General features: G+C 38.6%; 1 protein-coding gene across 1 annotated transcript; it reads left to right on the forward strand.

Moving 5' to 3' along the window:
- The first annotated feature begins 88 nt into the window (after window positions 1-88).
- Window positions 89-17,620, forward strand: LOC139452871 (uncharacterized). The gene is made up of 9 exons (XM_071234511.1): window positions 89-207; window positions 3,563-3,733; window positions 5,709-5,833; window positions 8,491-8,583; window positions 9,458-9,521; window positions 11,056-11,150; window positions 12,319-12,425; window positions 12,822-12,908; window positions 13,240-17,620. The coding sequence occupies exons 1-9, from the start codon at window positions 153-155 to the stop codon at window positions 13,274-13,276; spliced, it is 834 nt and encodes a 277-aa protein (XP_071090612.1). The 5' UTR covers window positions 89-152; the 3' UTR covers window positions 13,277-17,620.
- The last annotated feature ends 382 nt before the right edge of the window (window positions 17,621-18,002 follow it).

Raw genomic sequence — 18,002 nt, forward strand, 5'->3', positions numbered from 1 at the left:
TCTCAAACCCATCTCAATCTCGACGGGACAGTGGTGAACCTTTGGTGAAGGTGAAGGTCGTTTCAACCTGACCTTGGCAAGAGGTAAACAAAAACAGAGGAAGCGAGAATGTGATATCACACTCACAGTTCGGTATCGTCTCCACAACAACCATGGACGGTTTTCAAAGCCTTTTCAAAATCAAAAGTGGTTTCAAAGCAACAAATGGTATTTAATGCAAGGCTCTAATAACATCGGATTATTTACCTAACTTGCACCTGTGAAGAGCCGAGTTAGAACAGGTTTTCAGCAACCCATGCTTGCCGTAACAGGCGACTATGCCTGTCGTAAGAGGCGACTAACGGGATCGGCTGGTCAAGCTCGATGTCTTGGTTGAAGCATGTCATCGTATCCCAATTGCGTAGATCGATGGTCATGATGTCAATCACTGGATTGATTGGTCCAGACTCAATTATTTACAGACCGCCGTCATACAGCTGGAATATGGCTGAGTGCGGCGTTAAACAACAGACTAACCAACCTAACTCACATACACACTTGATTTCCCCTGAACAGGACCTCATTACCCCGACCCTATGATATTTGAAAGGCCTGGTTAATCGAATCGGGTGGATCCTGAGTAGAACCACATGACTGCCCGGACCCGTAGTTAGAGTTAGGTGATATATTCTTCAATGACAATAAACCCACTGTAGCTCAGTGGTTACCCTACAAGTCGCTAATGATCGCATTTCTTTCTGACGATGCACACATTGCTTTTGACTTGTATATGTTTGATTAAAGATAAAGCTTCGGTCTAGTTCAGTGTACGCATGATCTGATAGTTTGATACATGTATTTAAATAGTTTTGGCCTGCACTAAAACAATTCCCAATCAGACATTTTGTTCCTCAACTCTTGAGACCTTGAGTGGGTACCTGGGTAGGGTCGAGTAATAGGGTACCCAGGTAGTAAATTTGGACTCGTCCCAGCCCTTATATTTAACTTTAGTTCTCGGAGCAAGCCTTTCAAAGACATGACACTTCATTGTTATAGCCTACCTGTAGCTTAAATTCATTACTTCCTGTTATTGTAAGAATTTACAAAGAAACTATCTTTGAGGTGTCACTTGTGTATCGACATGACTCAGGTTATCTCTAGAGCCTATTTCAGTGTCCCAAACTACTCATTGAAACGATACAGCTTATTAATTAAACTTGGTTAGAATAGCTGAATTCCCCAGACAAATAATGTTCTGGGGTTGGGGATAAACAGAGGTGCTACCATCTTCCCGAGGCAAGAGAATTAACTGACTGTAAAAGTCCAGTTTCCACCCTTGCCGAACTTGGCTGTCATTATGGAGTTACATTTTGGCTGGACTAACTAGTCTATGCATAGTCCAATCAAAATCGTGCAATGAAATCGAAATCTGCTGTGATATTGCTGGAATATTGCTAAAAGCGGCGTAAAACCATGCTCGCTTTCATTCACTCGCTCACTCACTCACTCACTCACTCATGCGTTGTGAACTTCATTTCAATGCCACATTTAATAATGCAACTATTACTAACAATGGATCATGTTTGAAAAGAACTTGGTATCAAACAAACCATGACATACAACAGTGTCCCTCTGTATTTCTACACAATATGATATGCCACAAGCTGATCTCTGGAATACGCTATAAGTACATGTTACGCTCTGCATTCAACGTGGGTAAAAGTCATTCATGCTGATGTGAATTTGATGATTGTTCAAGTACATAATGGAATATATTTTCTGCAAATGCACATTAAAGTTTTCACTTCGATCATTAAGTATTGTGTAGGTTGGTGTCTGGTGCAGTTATTAGGCTTTCAGGAATGTTATTGTCTAACCCCCTCAGCCACCAAGGCTTCCACAAAAATGAAAATCTAACAACTGGTAGTCTAGGGGCACGTGGCAAGCCACGATTCGTTTAGAGAAAGCAAATTAATCGCTGCAACAGTTTGAAAGGCCGGCGCAACTACCGCTTTGTTGCCTTGATGTAGAACGTTATAAAAGAGGCGCGATGACGAGCTGAAGAAATTTATGACTATTTTGAAGATATGGAGCAGACTGAGGATGATGTAAGCTATCTTTGCTCATTTCCTCGTTGATCCAGTCAAGAATTTCTTGTTCTGCAGTCAAAGTCAGCCACCATTTTGGTATGAGAACGAAGTGACCTCAGCCAGGGATGGTTTCGCTTGCAAGTGACTGAAAGTTAGTCCACTGTTGTAAGGCGAATCACTTGCAAGCGATTCACACTTTGCAAAGCACCCCTAGATCATGAACCTATTGTACCCATCTGACAAGTGTAAATTGGCATGGCTCCAATGGCCGAAAGCTATGAATACACAATGCCATTTAGAAAGTGGTTAACAAATGTTATACTTAGACAATGCCATTTAGATACTGCATAGATAAGCGGATACTGCTTTTGAAAATGAACTTACCCCTAAGAAATCAGAGTTCGGAGATCCAGCTCTTGCTTCACAATGTCACTTGGATGTAGAGTAAACGTGAACTGCGGGGGCAGAATATTATGTAAGAGTGTCACAACATTTTAAAATGTTTGTGTGATGTCAGTTTTTACAAACATTTTAAGAACGTGTTAAAAACATTAAAAATATTTATACATTTTCAAAAACGTTTTAAGACATTTTAATAACTAGTCATGAAAAATAATTAATTGTGAATGTGTCTTGTACCATAGATCTATTTTTATCCACTTCTCAACGGTCTCTCTCACACCCCAACAAAATATGCGCGACTAAATGTAATTGCCTGTGATACTATCTGTAATCAGCAACAAACAAATCATGTGAAGTTTTGTCTTACTCATATCAGCTATATTTTCTTAGGACATTTAGTCTACAGATTAAACTGTAACTGTTGCATTACCAATCCCCAGCGTTATGAAAACGGAGTGTGCTAGCTGGGGAACTTGTGTTCAACTGAAGGCTGTTGGGGTCGTAATCGGTACTCACTTTAATACATGGCGATAACATTTCATGAAAATATATTCTAGCATAACATTTCTGCAATGTGTTGAATACATTGCAAAAACATGTTATGAAACAGTATCGCCTATGTTACAGCATGATGTTCTTGAATAACATTTTAAAAACATGTCATAAACATTTTGAATAATTATGAAACATTTACGCCTTCGGATGATTTTACATATGTGTACACAATGTATTTAAAACATGGTGATAACATTTCATTAAATATGTTCTGGCAAAACATTTCTGCAACGTGTTGAAAACATTGTAATAACATGTTATGAAATAGTTTTGCCTATGTAATAGCCTTATGTTCTTGAATAACATTTTGAAAACATTTCAATAACATTTTGAATAGTTGTAAAACATTTCTAAAAGGTAAATGAAATGTTTTGACGAAAATGTTTTTGAAAAACTACAATGAAACCTTTTGAAAATGTTTTGTGTTAGCTGGGTATAGAGACCATCTGTTTCAGAACAATTTTCAGTGGCACACTGAGTATGATTTGAAAACATTAAATAAATAAAAAGCTACAAATGTGTTTTTCTGTTCATAGGTAGGTCCACACTGAAACCATCCCTCCCAACACAGTCGCTGCCAGCATCGCCTCCTCCACCCCCTGACAGCCTTCACGGCCTCCCCCCCAGGGGCACCGACAGCTCGCTGGTACACAGTATAGCTGCAAGATTTGTGCTTTCTGCATCTCGGCCACATGATCATGGTGATGGTGTGTATACTCAACTACAAAAGTAACTGATCATATCTATTTATTTAACTGAAAGTATATACAAACGTTGATGATGTGGACTTTGTACTTTACAAATTCATCAATCTTCTTACTTGTGAAGACAGACCATTTTAGCTTTCAGCTGTTTGATGTTAATTGCTTAAAAAAAATCTCGGAACACGTTTCACACATCTAATGGGTATTAAAATACATTTCATTTCGGAATGTTCACCCCAATCATTTCACCATAACTTGTGAAAAGTATACATCTTGCAGGGCAAAATTAAAAAAAAAGTATTTAAAAAGATTGAAAAAAGCTATCTTTGAAAATACAGTAAACTATGTTTATAACAAATAGGCTTACAATGAACTGACGAACTGAACTGTTTGTTATAACCATAGTATAACTGAACTGTTTGTTATAACCATAGTATAACTGAACTGTTTGTTATAACCATAGTATAACTGAACTGTTTGTTATAACCATAGTACAACTGAACTGATCGCTATAACCATAGTATAACTGAACTGTTCTCTATAACCATAGTATAACTGAACTGTTCGTTATTACCATAGTACAACTGAACTGTTCGTTATGACCATAGTATAACTGAACTGTTTGTTATAACCATAGTACAACTGAACTGTTCGCTATAACCATAGTATAAACTGAACTGTTTGCTATAACCATAGTATAACTGAACTGTTCGTTATAACCATAGTATAACTGAACTGTTCGTTATAACCATAGTACAACTGAACTGTTCGCTATAACTATAGTATAACTGAACTGTTTCTTATAACCATAGTATAACTGAACTGTTCTCTATAACCATAGTATAACTGAACTGTTCGTTATAACCATAGTACAACTGAACTGTTCGCTATAACTATAGTATAACTGAACTGTTTCTTATAACCATAGTATAACTGAACTGTTTCTTATAACCATAGTATAACTGAACTGTTCGTTATAACCATAGTATAACTGAACTGTTCGTTATAACCATAGTATAACTGAACTGTTCGTTATGACCATAGTATAACTGAACTGTTCGTTATGACCATAGTATAACTGAACTGTTCGTTATAACCATAGTATAACTGAACTGTTCGTTATAACCATAGTATAACTGAACTGTTCGTTATAACCATAGTATAACTGAACTGTTCGTTATGACCATAGTATAACTGAAACTGTTTCTTATAACCATAGTATAACTGAACTGTTTGTTATAACCATAGTATAACTGAACTGTTCGTTATGACCATAGTACAACTGAACTGTTCGTTATAACCATAGTATAACTGAACTGTTTGTTATAACCATAGTATAACTGAACTGTTCGTTATGACCATAGTATAACTGAACTGTTCGTTATAACCATAGTATAACTGAACTGTTCGTTATAACCATAGTATAACTGAACTGTTCATTATGACCATAGTATAACTGAACTGTTCGTTATGACCATAGTATAACTGAACTGTTCGTTATGACCATAGAATAACTGAACTGTTCGTTATGACCATAGTATAACTGAACTGTTCGTTATAACCATAGTATAACTGAACTGTTCGTTATGACCATAGTATAACTGAACTGTTCGTTATAACCATAGTTCACTGTATTTCAATCACTTTTCAGAGGCATTTCTGTTGAAAAATGTAATTAAATTTGATAATTATTGTAAGTAATGTTTTTGTTTGAGACACAGGTAGCTATAGGGGACTTTGGGAAATATGTGTACACAAAAAAAATAAATCATAATTAGGTGTGTGTGTGTGTGTGCATGTGTGTGAGTGTGTGTGTGTTATTGTTTCAATCTCAATAAGATCTGATAATGGCTTGATGGTCCTCAGTACCTGTAATTAACGTTTACTTTCTGTGACTACAACATACACCACTGCTTATAAATCTTCAGGTTCAAATGTTTTTTCTGCTTATTTTACTGTCTACAATTGTTTATTTCAGTCACCGATGGAAACAAAACTCCCCAATCTAAGGGAGGTAACCCAGTTAGACAACAACAGCTATTTGCCACACCATCACTGAAGCTTCACAGAAACCCAGGAAATGTTGAAACAGCGAGAGAAAAGGTGAACATGTTTGAACACTGATAATCATTATCATGATGTGATAAAAGTAATTAGAGTATGTATCTACTGTCTTTCAAAATGTCATAAAATTTGGAACTTGTGTCATTAATGGTGGCTTTCAACACATACTGGAAGCTGAAACTTTTGACATTTTAAACTATTGATGTTTTAACCAGGTGAGCTACAGTGCTTCTGGAACAAAGTGACATATTTGCTTAGTTGTAGATAGTGGTGTTTTGTCACTCATAATAATATTCATCATTAATGATTTCTTCACATTGGTAATATTTTGGGAGGCTTTTGGCCTTTTAACGCCTTTTCTTACTCTTAGTCATGGGCCTGACTATCACTGTCATCTAAGGCTATGGAATTGCTGTGCAAAGTTGGTTCAATTCAGGCGTACCAGAATCTTTTATTTTTTTTCTTATGATATTATTTCTTTTTGGAGTACACAAACAATAAGTTTACAGAATATAGTTCAGATGCAATCTTAAATACATAATCTTCTGAGTCCAGTGCAGTTTCAAGTTAGAATAGGTCTTCAGCAATCCATGCTTGTCATAAGAGGCGACTTACGGGATCAGGTGATCAGGCTCTCTGACTTGGTTGATGCATGTCATCATATCCCAATTGTGTGGATCGATGTTCATGATGTCAATCACTGGATTGTCTTTTCCAGACTCAATTTTTATGGACCGCCGTCATATAGCTGTAATATTGCTGAGTGTGGCGTTAAACAACAAATGAAAAACAGAATCTTTTGGTCATGGGTTTGAATCCCATCATGATTCTAGGTTTGTCACCAACAACCTCATGCTATTTGTTTTCATCAAGTGTTAAATGTCTCAGACCTCCCTCCCACATTCAGCTGACATGCAGTGATATAAATGACATTAAGCTGACATGCAGTGATATAAATGACATTAAGCTGACATGCTGTGATATAAATGACATTAAACTGACATGCTGTGACATAAATGACATTAAGCTGGCATGCTGTGATATAAATGACATTAAACTGACATGCAGTGATATAAATGACATTAAGCTGACATGCAGTGATATAAATGACATTAAGCTGACATGCTGTGATATAAATGACATTAAGCTGACATGCTGTGATATAAATGACATTAAGCTGACATGCAGTGATATAAATGACATTAAACTGACATGCTGTGATATAAATGACATTAAGCTGACATGCTGTGATATAAATGACATTAAGTTGACATGCTGTGATATAAATGACATTAAGCTGACATGCAGTGATATAAATGACATTAAACTGACATGCTGTGATATAAATGACATTAAGCTGACATGCAGTGATATAAATGACATTAAACTGACATGCTGTGATATAAATGACATTAAGCTGACATGCTGTGATATAAATGACATTAAACTGACATGCTGTGATATAAATGACATTAAGCTGACATGCAGTGATATAAATGACATTAAACTGACATGCTGTGATATAAATGACATTAAGCTGACATGCTGTGATATAAATGACATTAAGCTGACATGCAGTGATATAAATGACATTAAGCTGACATGCTGTGATATAAATGACATTAAGCTGACATGCAGTGATATAAATGACATTAAGCTGACATGCTGTGATATAAATGACATTAAGCTGACATGCAGTGATATAAATGACATTAAGCTGACATGCAGTGATATAAATGACATTAAGCTGACATGCTGTGATATAAATGACATTAAGCTGACATGCTGTGATATAAATGACATTAAGCTGACATGCAGTGATATAAATGACATTAAGCTGACATGCTGTGATATAGATGACTACTGATGAAAGTGGAGTTACACCCTTCTCACTCTGTCACACATTGTTACGTGGCGATTCCCAAATTGAAACAATGTATATGTTTACCCAGAAATCTGTGCATAAAAGAACTGAGTGTGAAACCAACAAACAACCAACAAGTGGTAAACAATCAACAAATGTATTGCAAAAATTAACTAAGTTTACAAATCAATACAAATTACTGCACAGCAATTACTACGGCTGCACACAATAGAGAGGTAGTACAGTATTCAAAATATGATATGATGTCAGTGGTCAGTATCAAATACACAAATAGAGTGGTGATAGCAAGGGTCAGTGAAAATAATATCTTCACCCAGCGGCGACAGTGGTCAAGTTTCTGTGATGGACTAGGCAGGAAATGAGGAATGATGAGCAATCCTCACATGAAAGCTGGTACCAAACCAATAAAAATGTGTGAGAGATATATAAACACACTCTTGTCCCACTATATACAGCCAAATAAGCTACTGGAAATTTCCAGTCTCACCAGTCTAGCGGTACTAGAACATGACAGAAATTTCTGTATGAGTCAAGGGGCATCTAAATATAGTAACTTCCTGACAACTGCCTACATTAAACAGCACATAATGTCGACATGTAACACACATTAAGATGACATGTAACACACATAATGATGACATATACCGCACATAATAATGACATGTAACACAAATAATAATGACATGTAACACTCATAATGATGACATGTAACACACATAATGATGACATGTAACACATAACGATGACATGTAATGCACATAATGATGACATGTAACTGTTCTGTAACCATGGTAACCCTGTATCCTTGCAGCCTAGTGTGCAGCTGAAGCGACCAGGGAAGGACGTTCATCCTGCCATGAGTGCAGTCATCCTGGGGTGGCTCATCAGCCAGAGGGAGATGCTGGTCAGTCGGACAGTCTTCTCTCAGGAATAAAGAAACGGCCATTTTATTGTCATAAGGAGGTTTTTAAACAAACTATACAAGATATGTTAAAAAGCTGTTGGCAAGTGTGATTCTCATGACACATCAATGGCCTGTTTGGATCACACATATATTGTGTGATTCAGTACAAGGGACATCTTCCTGAGTAAAGGGTGTTAACTGACTATAAAAGTCTCCATCCTTGCCGAACTAGGATGGTATTCCGGAGTTAAATTTTGGCTGGACTAACAAGTCTATGCATAATCCAATCAAAATCGCGTCATGAACTACATGTATTTCAATGTACATGTCTCGGTCAACTGAAGGATTTGCAAAACATGTGTACCCCCAATTTTATGTTGATAGATACTTTTCATGTTTTTAATCAAGGTACTCAAGTCATTTGATGTTTTTCGTGGCATAAGATCCGTTTTATTACAATATAGATCTTGGTTATCAATCAGATTTTTTTTCACTGGGGGTTGCCATTTTGTTTAAGCAAATGCAAGTGATATGACTAATGAAATCTGATTGGTCAGTAGGAGGGACAGGTTGAATAGTCACTGGTGGCACTACGATCGAGCCTGGAAATTCCAGCCTAGTTCAGCAAAGGTGAGAACTGGACTTTTGTAGTCAGTTAACTCCCTTGCCTCGGGAAGATGTACAAGGGAATCCTTGGGAACATTAAAATGAAGTGTGGCAGGCTGAAGTGGTGGTGAGATGGCTTGGAATGAAAATCTATTAATTAATTCGTTATGTCCTTTCTGACTTACAAAAGCAGGATCTACGATGAGCCTCTCTTATTCAAACTGTTCTCAAATAATTAGATTTCATATTATTATTTCTATATTTCCAGAAAGATTTAGCAGATATGAGAAGTATGACTGTGAAAAACCACAACCAACTTCTGAAGAATCAAGGTCAGTTTTCAAATGTTGTTCCTGTAACCTGTCCTGCCCGGAATATACTGGAGTGACCAAGTCACTCTCCCTTGTTACCCAAGCTGTGTACCCGGGTTAGGGGTCAGGTCTTCACGAGGGCTCTGATGGGGAGACTAAAGGGACTTGAGTATCCCTGTCTCAAAGCCCAACCTGGACTGGTACAAGATTTCAACGGCAATCTCATTAAAATCAGATCTTAGTTTTCGCTACTGCTAAACAAAGATCTGAGGACATCCCATTACGGGACTAAGATCTGATTTTAATGAGATTGTTTCAGTGGTATTATGCTACACAAATGGAGATAATGTCTTTCTTCTTATCATTAAGTTTATATGATTTAAATCAAACACTTTATTGTAGTCTGTCACCCAGACCCTAGAGAACCGTGAAAAAATGGGTTAGAATAGGTCTTCAAAAGGCTGCAAAAGGCGACTGTACTTGTCGGCATCGGGTGGTCAGGCTCGCTGACTTGGTTGATGCATGTTATTGTATCCAAATTGCGCGTATCGATGCTCATGATGTCAATCACTGGATTGTCTGTTTCGGACTCAATTATTTACAGACTGCCTTCATATAGCTGGAATATTGTTGAGTGCGACATTAAACAATAAACCAACCAACCCAGATCCTAGAAAATAAATTAAATAATGAATCCAATTCAAGTCTAGAATGATTTAGCAAGTCTAGATTGCCTCAACTCTAGGCCTGAAATTAAGCATGGTTTGGAGTTCCGTTTGGATTGTATTTTGTAGATGTATATTTTTAGATAAGATAACTTTATTTGTGGTAAGTCTAACTTGACTGTTTCTCCTCCATGTCCGCAACTCATGTTAGAGATGTGAAGATGTGAGTTATCTCTCCTGCCGGTACCTACAGAAGCAAGTTCCTTCCAAATGTGTGACACTTTCGTTACATTCTTGTTAACATCGCTGCCACCAGTGTGAGTGCGGCCATTACAAGAATTTTGAAATTTGGCCTCTAACCCCAAATGTTGTTATGTATATAATTTTTTGTCTTTGGGAATGCCATCATAGTGAATTTTGAAAAGGTTTACAACGGATCATATTTCCCTGATGAATTGACCTTTTTGTTTGTTTGATCAGATTGGTTTGAGATTGCAGTCGAACGAATGGAAAATCAGATTACAGTTTTAATGAAACAAAAATTCAAATTGACAAACAAAGAAAATAATTTAGCCAGGGGTAAGAGTATTTGGCGCCACAGCAGTCATCACTTGTTTGTAAACATTATGGTCAGTTGGTTCAACTCCAAGCATGGCTGTAGCCACCTATCACATTGTGGAGTTTTGACTGGTGGCAGCGATAGTATAGAGAGCTCCATGAACGGGCTATCGTGTGAGGAGCTTGTTGCAGAATCCTTGCTATGACGTGTACATGTACTTTGTTGTCAGAGAGCACCCAGGCCCTGGTGTTGAGCTCCACGAATGGGATATCACTGTGAGGAGCTTGCTGCAGAATCCTTGCTATGACGTGTACATGTACTTTGTTGTCAGAGAGCACCCAGGCCCTGGTGTTGAGTCTTGTGGAGCAGCTGCAAGCCCTGCAGACAGAAGTCAGAGCCGTCCACACACACAGAGAGGCAGATAGGGTCAGTGTCACACACACACACACACACACAGAGGCAGATAGGGTCAGTGTCACACACACACACACACACAGAGGCAGATAGGGTCAGTGTCGCAGTGGATCTCAGTCACACACACACACAGAGGCAGATAGGGTCAGTGTCGCAGTGGATCTCAGTCACACACACACACAGAGGCAGATAGGGTCAGTGTCGCAGTGGATCTCAGTTACACACACACAGAGAGGCAGATAGGGTCAGTGTCACACACACACACACAGAGGCAGATAGGGTCAGTGTCGCAGTGGATCTCAGTGTCACACACACAGGCAAATAGGGTCAGTGTCGCAGTGGATCTCAGTCACACACACACACACAGGCAGACAGGGTCAGTGTCGCAGTGGATCTCAGTCACACACACACACACAGGCAGATAGGGTCAGTGTCACACACACAGAGAGAGGCAGATAGGGTCAGTGTCACACACACACACACAGAGGCAGATAGGGTCAGTGTCACACACACACACACACACACACACACACACACACAGGCAGATAGGGTCAGTGTCGCAGTGGATCTCAGTCACACGCACACAGAGAGGCAGATAGGGTCAGTGTCGCAGTGGATCTCAGTCACACACACACACACACACACACACACACAGGCAGATAGGCTCAGTGTCACAGTGGATCTCAGTGTCACACACACACACACACACAGGCAGATAGGGTCAGTGTCACAGTGGATCTCAGTGTCACACACACACACACACAGGCAGATAGGGTCAGTGTCACAGTGGATCTCAGTGTCACACACACACACACACACAGGAAGATAGGGTCAGTGTCGTAGTGGATCTCAGTGTCACACACACACACAGAGGCAGATAGGGTCAGTGTCGTAGTGGATCTCAGACACACACACACACACACAGGCAGATAGGGTCAGTGTCGAAGTGGATCTCAGTCACACACACACACATACAGGCAGATAGGGTCAGAGTCGACATTTTTCAAACTCCAATTAGCTGCTGCTTCAGTTAATGAAGGTTTGTTGTTAAAATGATTGTTTCCCTATTTTCTCTGATTTAGCAGGGCAGGTAGAATGCACGCACGCACTCACGGACGCACGCACGCACGCACGCACGCACGCACTGTAGCATACATCTCACCAAGTCTTCTGTCTGCAGGTCACCCTGAAGAGGCTGGTGCTGCTGACTGGACTGGTCAACCTTCTGGTGATGTTCCTGGCTCTGTCCTGGTCGAACCGGTCAGTGAGGACCACATGTCACATGTGGTGAGCATCCTTTAATCACCTACAAATTATATATGTTCCGTTGATTCATTCCTCCATCTTCCATTCATTCTCCATCAACCCATCCATCATTTGTTCTTCTTTCTGTCTTTCCTTCTTTCATTTCCTCCCCTGTCTATTTATTCTTTCCATCATCTTAATTTTTTTATTCCTTAATCCATCTGTCTCTCCCAGTCATCCTGCCGTCCTGCATCTGTCCGTCCTCCTATTGTTCCTCCAGACACCCATCTTCCCTGCACCCCAGTCATCCATCCCTTCAGTCTTTTTTCTGTCTTTTCCCTCCATTTGACATACCCTTAAAGTATGATCAGTACTTCTGGATAAGTGCTATCTGTGTATACATGTATCTACCATGCCTCTTCTTGTTTCCTGTGTCAGGTACGGCCACTGGAGGCAGTCGGTCGTCCACCCAGCACTAATTGTGTTCAGAGACTACAGGAACTTCACCCAGTCAGTCGTCAGTCAGTAAGTATTGTGACAGAATGTTCTTTGTATGACATGAGTACTTAAACTAGTTGAGACATCTATGTGAGGTGTCAGTCAGTAACTATTGTGACAGAACGTTCTTTGTATGACATGAGTACTTAAACTAGTTGCCACATCTAGTGGTGGTGTCAGTCAGTAAGTATTGTGACAGAATGTTTTTAGTGTGACGTGAGTACTTAAACTAGTTGCCACATCTAGTGGAGATGTCTGTCAGTAAGTATTGTGACAGAATGTTCTTAGTGTGACTTGAATACTGAAATTAATAGGGGGAAATACCGGGAAATACTGTGGCGTCTGCTCTCTCTTTCAGGGCACTGTCATCCCTCCACCTGTTTAAGTGGAGTTAGGGGCTGAAGGCGGTGTTGGTTGGAGGAGATATGACAGTGTTGGTTGGAGGAGATATGACAGTATTGGTTGGAGGAGATATGACGGTGTTGGTTGGAGGAGATATGACAGTATTGGTTGGAGGAGATATGACAGTAATGGTTGGAAGAGATATGACAGTATTGGTTGGAGGAGATATGACGGTATTGGTTGGAGGAGATGTGTGTGTCCAACACCCAGCTGTTACAGGAACAGGAGTGTACAGTTGTTGTATGGTATTAATTGTATATATTTTGAGATATTAATTGTATATATTTTGGATAATATAAGGCTTAAAAGAATTGTTTCTCAGACAGTGACTTTTAAAAATATAGTGTGCGTGGGCGTTTTTTTGTTTTTGTTTTTTTCTTTGCTTGATCAAACTAGTATGTAACCAAATAAACTGTTGTGAACCATCAATCTGGGAAACGGCCTCCTTACAGAAACAAGTATACAAACTCCTATTGCTGCCATAACTATGACACAAGATGCACAGTAAAGCAGTGTGTATGTAAAGGGAAGTAACTGTGTGCTATAGTGGATCGCAAATATTAGGATTTAAAATTTATTTTATTTGAAAATGGAAATAAAAACCAACCTTTATGATGATGCGGGCAGTTCCTGAGAACCAAGACTATTACTTTCTTAGGTCTAAGGGAAATATGTACTGTTGAAGAGGCTGTAATATGAAATATATTGTATACATGTGGCAAACTGGTATGATATATTGTATAATTGTTTGAAACTGGTATGATATGTTGTATTAATGTTTCAAACTGGTATGATGTAATGTAGAAATGTTGCAAACTGATATATTTTGTATAAATGTTACAAACTGGCATGGTGTAAACTTATATGATTTATTGTATAGCAGGTGCAAACTGGTAAATTTTGTATGAATGTTGCAACCTGGTATGATTTATTTTATATCAGCTGCAAACTGATATATTTTGTATAAATGTTACAAACTGGCATGATATAATAGGTGTAAACTTGTATGATATTTTGTATTAGCAGCTGCAAACTGGTACATCTTGTATAAATGTTGCAACCTGGTATGATATATTTTATAGCAGCTGCAAACTGGTAGATCTTGTATAAATGTTGCAACCTGGTATGATTTATTGTATAGCAGCTGCAAACTGGTAAATTTTGTATAAATGATGCAAACTGGTATGATTTATGGTGTTGCAGCTGCAAACTGGTAAATTTTGTATAAATGTTGCAACCTGGTATGATTTATTGTATAGCAGCTGCAAACTGGTACATTTTGTATAAATGTTGCAACCTGGTATGATTTATTGTATAGCAGCTGCAAACTGTCAAATTTTGTATAAATGTTGCAACCTGGTATGATTTATTGTATAGCAGCTGCAAACTGGTACATTTTGTATAAATGTTGCAACCTGGTATGATTTATTGTGTAGTAGCTGTAAACTGGTAAATTTTGTATAAATGTTGCAACCTGGTATGATTTATTGTATAGCAGCTGCAAACTGGTACATTTTGTATAAATGTTGCAACCTGGTATGATTTATTGTGTAGTAGCTGTAAACTGGTACAATTTGTGTAAATGTTGCAACCTGGTATGATTTATCTCCAATACCAGCTGGCAATGTTGACAATCTTCCATACCAGCCAGCAATGTTCACGATATCAATATCCCAAACTGGTATGATATGTTGTATCAATATCCCAAACTGGTATGATATGTTGTATCAATGTTGAGCTGCCCACAACACAAGGGAGCGAATGGACACGAAGAGAGTCTCACATTTCCCTCTGTCATTGTCTCCGTAATATCTCATGTATTTGTATATTCCATCTGAGTGGAAACATGTTACTTAGGTCAATCTGAGAAATGTTACTTACACTATGTTGTCACTTTTCCATTTTGCATCAAACCAGGCTTGTAAAATATACGACAAGTGGGAGTTTTTTTATCGTACAATAAAACGCTGCAGGGAGAGTAAACCTCATGGTGTAATCTGCAGCACTCTCAAGGTTTATTCTCCCTGCAGTGTTTTATTGTACGATTAACAGCGACGGGTCTTCTTTTATTTCTCTTTATGAGATATCAACACTATGTAAAGCCTCTTTAAGGCTGATGATGAAATGTACATGATTTTTTTTTACATGCATATTTACCCGAATTGTAATAATAATGACTCCCTCAATAGAATCCGACCTCGGCAATCTCAGACATGTCCATTTTATGCACGGGTGGGTATTTCCTGTATATTCTCACAATCCTTACGTCGTTTACCTGTACCTTTTCTCTCAATGACTATTGTCATATCTCTCCCACTTTTGTGTGCGATCGTTCGCGTCGTGTTTAAAGCATAAGATAATATCTCAACCAATTATTGTTGGCTCATCATACCACATATATTTTACAATTCCATATCCTGGGAAACGTCCATTAACACGTCAACATTGGTGTGAAACATGATCATAACTCCCTCATAATGATCACCATGTTACAAATAAAACATACCCATATTCGACGTAATAAGCGCCCAGGGCGCTCTCAAAATTAGAAATCAAGGGCTCTTATTAGGTTATTATTTTAGTGAAAAAAAGTTGAAAGATAAATTTTGTGGGTTATGCTGACAGCCTAAAATATTTATGTACGACAGATATATTTTTCCAGAATTTGATAGCCCATAATTAAGGGTGCATATAACACATGAGTGCATATTATACGCGAATAAATAAGTCTTGTGTACATTGATCAATCGGAAGGGGTGCTAATTGGGATTGTTCAACGGCCAATATATCAGCAAATATCACTGTGGGCGCTTATTAGAGCGGGGCGCTCATTACGTCGAATACAGTATTTGACCATCGTGTATACAGCAAATATTGCGATCTCATGCATACATAAAACAGGAGGTATACATGAAAGTCATTTTATTTCAATTTGTTTAGATCTTGTATGCATGATATACATAAAAGCAAGTGATATTTATGAGCTTGTTTGTGGAATATTTTACCAGCACTCAGTGTCTACTTATACACTATTACCCCGAAGCAGTACAGTTTTGTTAAAAGGGAAATCGCATCGAGTAGGACCACAGGCTTGGATAATCAGCAGCCTTGATGATCGCCAATAAAACGTTTACCATTTTCCAACAGAGGGCTGCACAATTTCCATGTTTATGATTCATTTCTGTGGCTTGTTATGTGAGGGCATTCAGACTGAAGCCATTACCATGAGTTTATTATGATCTGAATCATTGCTAGTGGTTTGATAACTGGACTGGTTCAAGATGTTGTGTGATGTAGCCCTCATCACAGGATGTTTATGAGAAGTAGTATTTCATGTTTTGTAGTGAAGTTTCATTTTTCGACGAGATTTTTTTTGTTTGTTTATCATTGCACTTGGCAGTATTCTAGCTGTATGAAGGCAGTCTGCAAATAATCAAGTCTCAGAGCGGCTTGCATACTAAACTAATCACCTGTAAATAATCAAGTCTGTACCAGACTACCCAGTGATTGATGTTACGAGAAACAATCCACATCGTCGGGGTGTGTCAACATGCAGTCAACCAAATCACCGAGCCTAACGTCTTGATTATCCCCTTCCTGGAAGTGGAATGGGAATACAGGCGTGGGTACTGTCGGTCCATCCTTCTGTCTGTACGTCACGTTTCTAAAAACAAATGAGAGATATCTTAATCAAACTTGCCACCAGGTCTGGTGGTTAACTGGCACCTTTTGATAGTGAGGTTTTTAAAAAAAATTAATATTTTTCGAGTTTCCGTAACAACGACTTTGCCTTTGACTGAAAATGGGGGTAGTGCTTGTTTCTGGAGGGCTAATGCCTTACACACAACCGGACATGTCGTGTTGGCGGGGATATAAGTATTTCATGCTTGTTATTTTTGTGACCAAGTTGCTGGGACATATTGGAACCTGGAATCCCACAGGGAACTGAAACAGGAATATTTGGTATATGTTAACATTGCGCACAAAGGAGCTGTTGCATTTTACATAATAAAATATCCTTTATTTATATATTTATTTGAGAGTAATGTTTTTACATCCATTGCTTATTGTGAAGGTGGGAGTTAATATGTCCTGCCTATAGAGTAGTATCATCAAATTGTCTGGATGTTGACCCTGGGTCATCAGACTCCCTGATAAAGATCTGTCTTTAGAAAAACGAGTGGAACTACCAGTGGTCTTATTTATAGATTGGATGAAAGGGATGACTGATCCTGAGTTCCGCAGCGGCACATTTGTGCTCAGTCACCCCACAGTCACTTAAGACACCGGGAAATATCATGTTTGTGACACTGTGATATGACAGTACACTGTTTGTTAAAAACATATTTTCAAGTTTTTCAATAAATGAATTCATAATTAAATCTTGTGTTTGTATTTCATGCAGTTCGTGATTGAGAGCCCTGACAAATACTGTTTGTTATCATGTTGCAAAATCTATGTGTACTTCTACTCTTGAGTGAGTGAGTGAGTATGGTTTTACGCTACTTTTAGCAATATTCCATTAATTTCACGGCAGGGGACACCAGAAACTTCACACATTGTACCTATATAGGTGATCGAACCTGGGCCTTTGGCGTTACGAACAAATACTTTAACCAGGAGGCTACCACTCCACCCCTCTATTCCTGCAGGTGCTCTTGTAGAGCCATCCTAGTGGTATTTGACTACACAGTGGCTCACTGCTGGTGTTACTCCCAC

The sequence above is a fragment of the Haliotis cracherodii genome, unplaced genomic scaffold, assembly GCF_022045235.1.
Source record: "Haliotis cracherodii isolate W230 unplaced genomic scaffold, xgHalCrac1.p SCAF_9, whole genome shotgun sequence".
NCBI lineage: Eukaryota > Metazoa > Mollusca > Gastropoda > Lepetellida > Haliotidae > Haliotis > Haliotis cracherodii.

What these genes read in the sequence shown, in the direction of transcription:
- LOC139452871 (XM_071234511.1), top strand. Translation starts at nt 153, where the DNA reads ATGGACGGTTTTCAAAGCCTTTTCAAAATCAAAAGTGGTTTCAAAGCA. An exon ending in CCAACTTCTGAAGAATCAAG is followed by an intron (nt 9,522 to 11,055) that starts GTCAGTTTTCAA and finishes CTTTGTTGTCAG; the next exon opens with AGAGCACCCAGGCCCTGGTG. An exon ending in ACCCAGTCAGTCGTCAGTCA is followed by an intron (nt 12,909 to 13,239) that starts GTAAGTATTGTG and finishes TCTCTCTTTCAG; the next exon opens with GGCACTGTCATCCCTCCACC.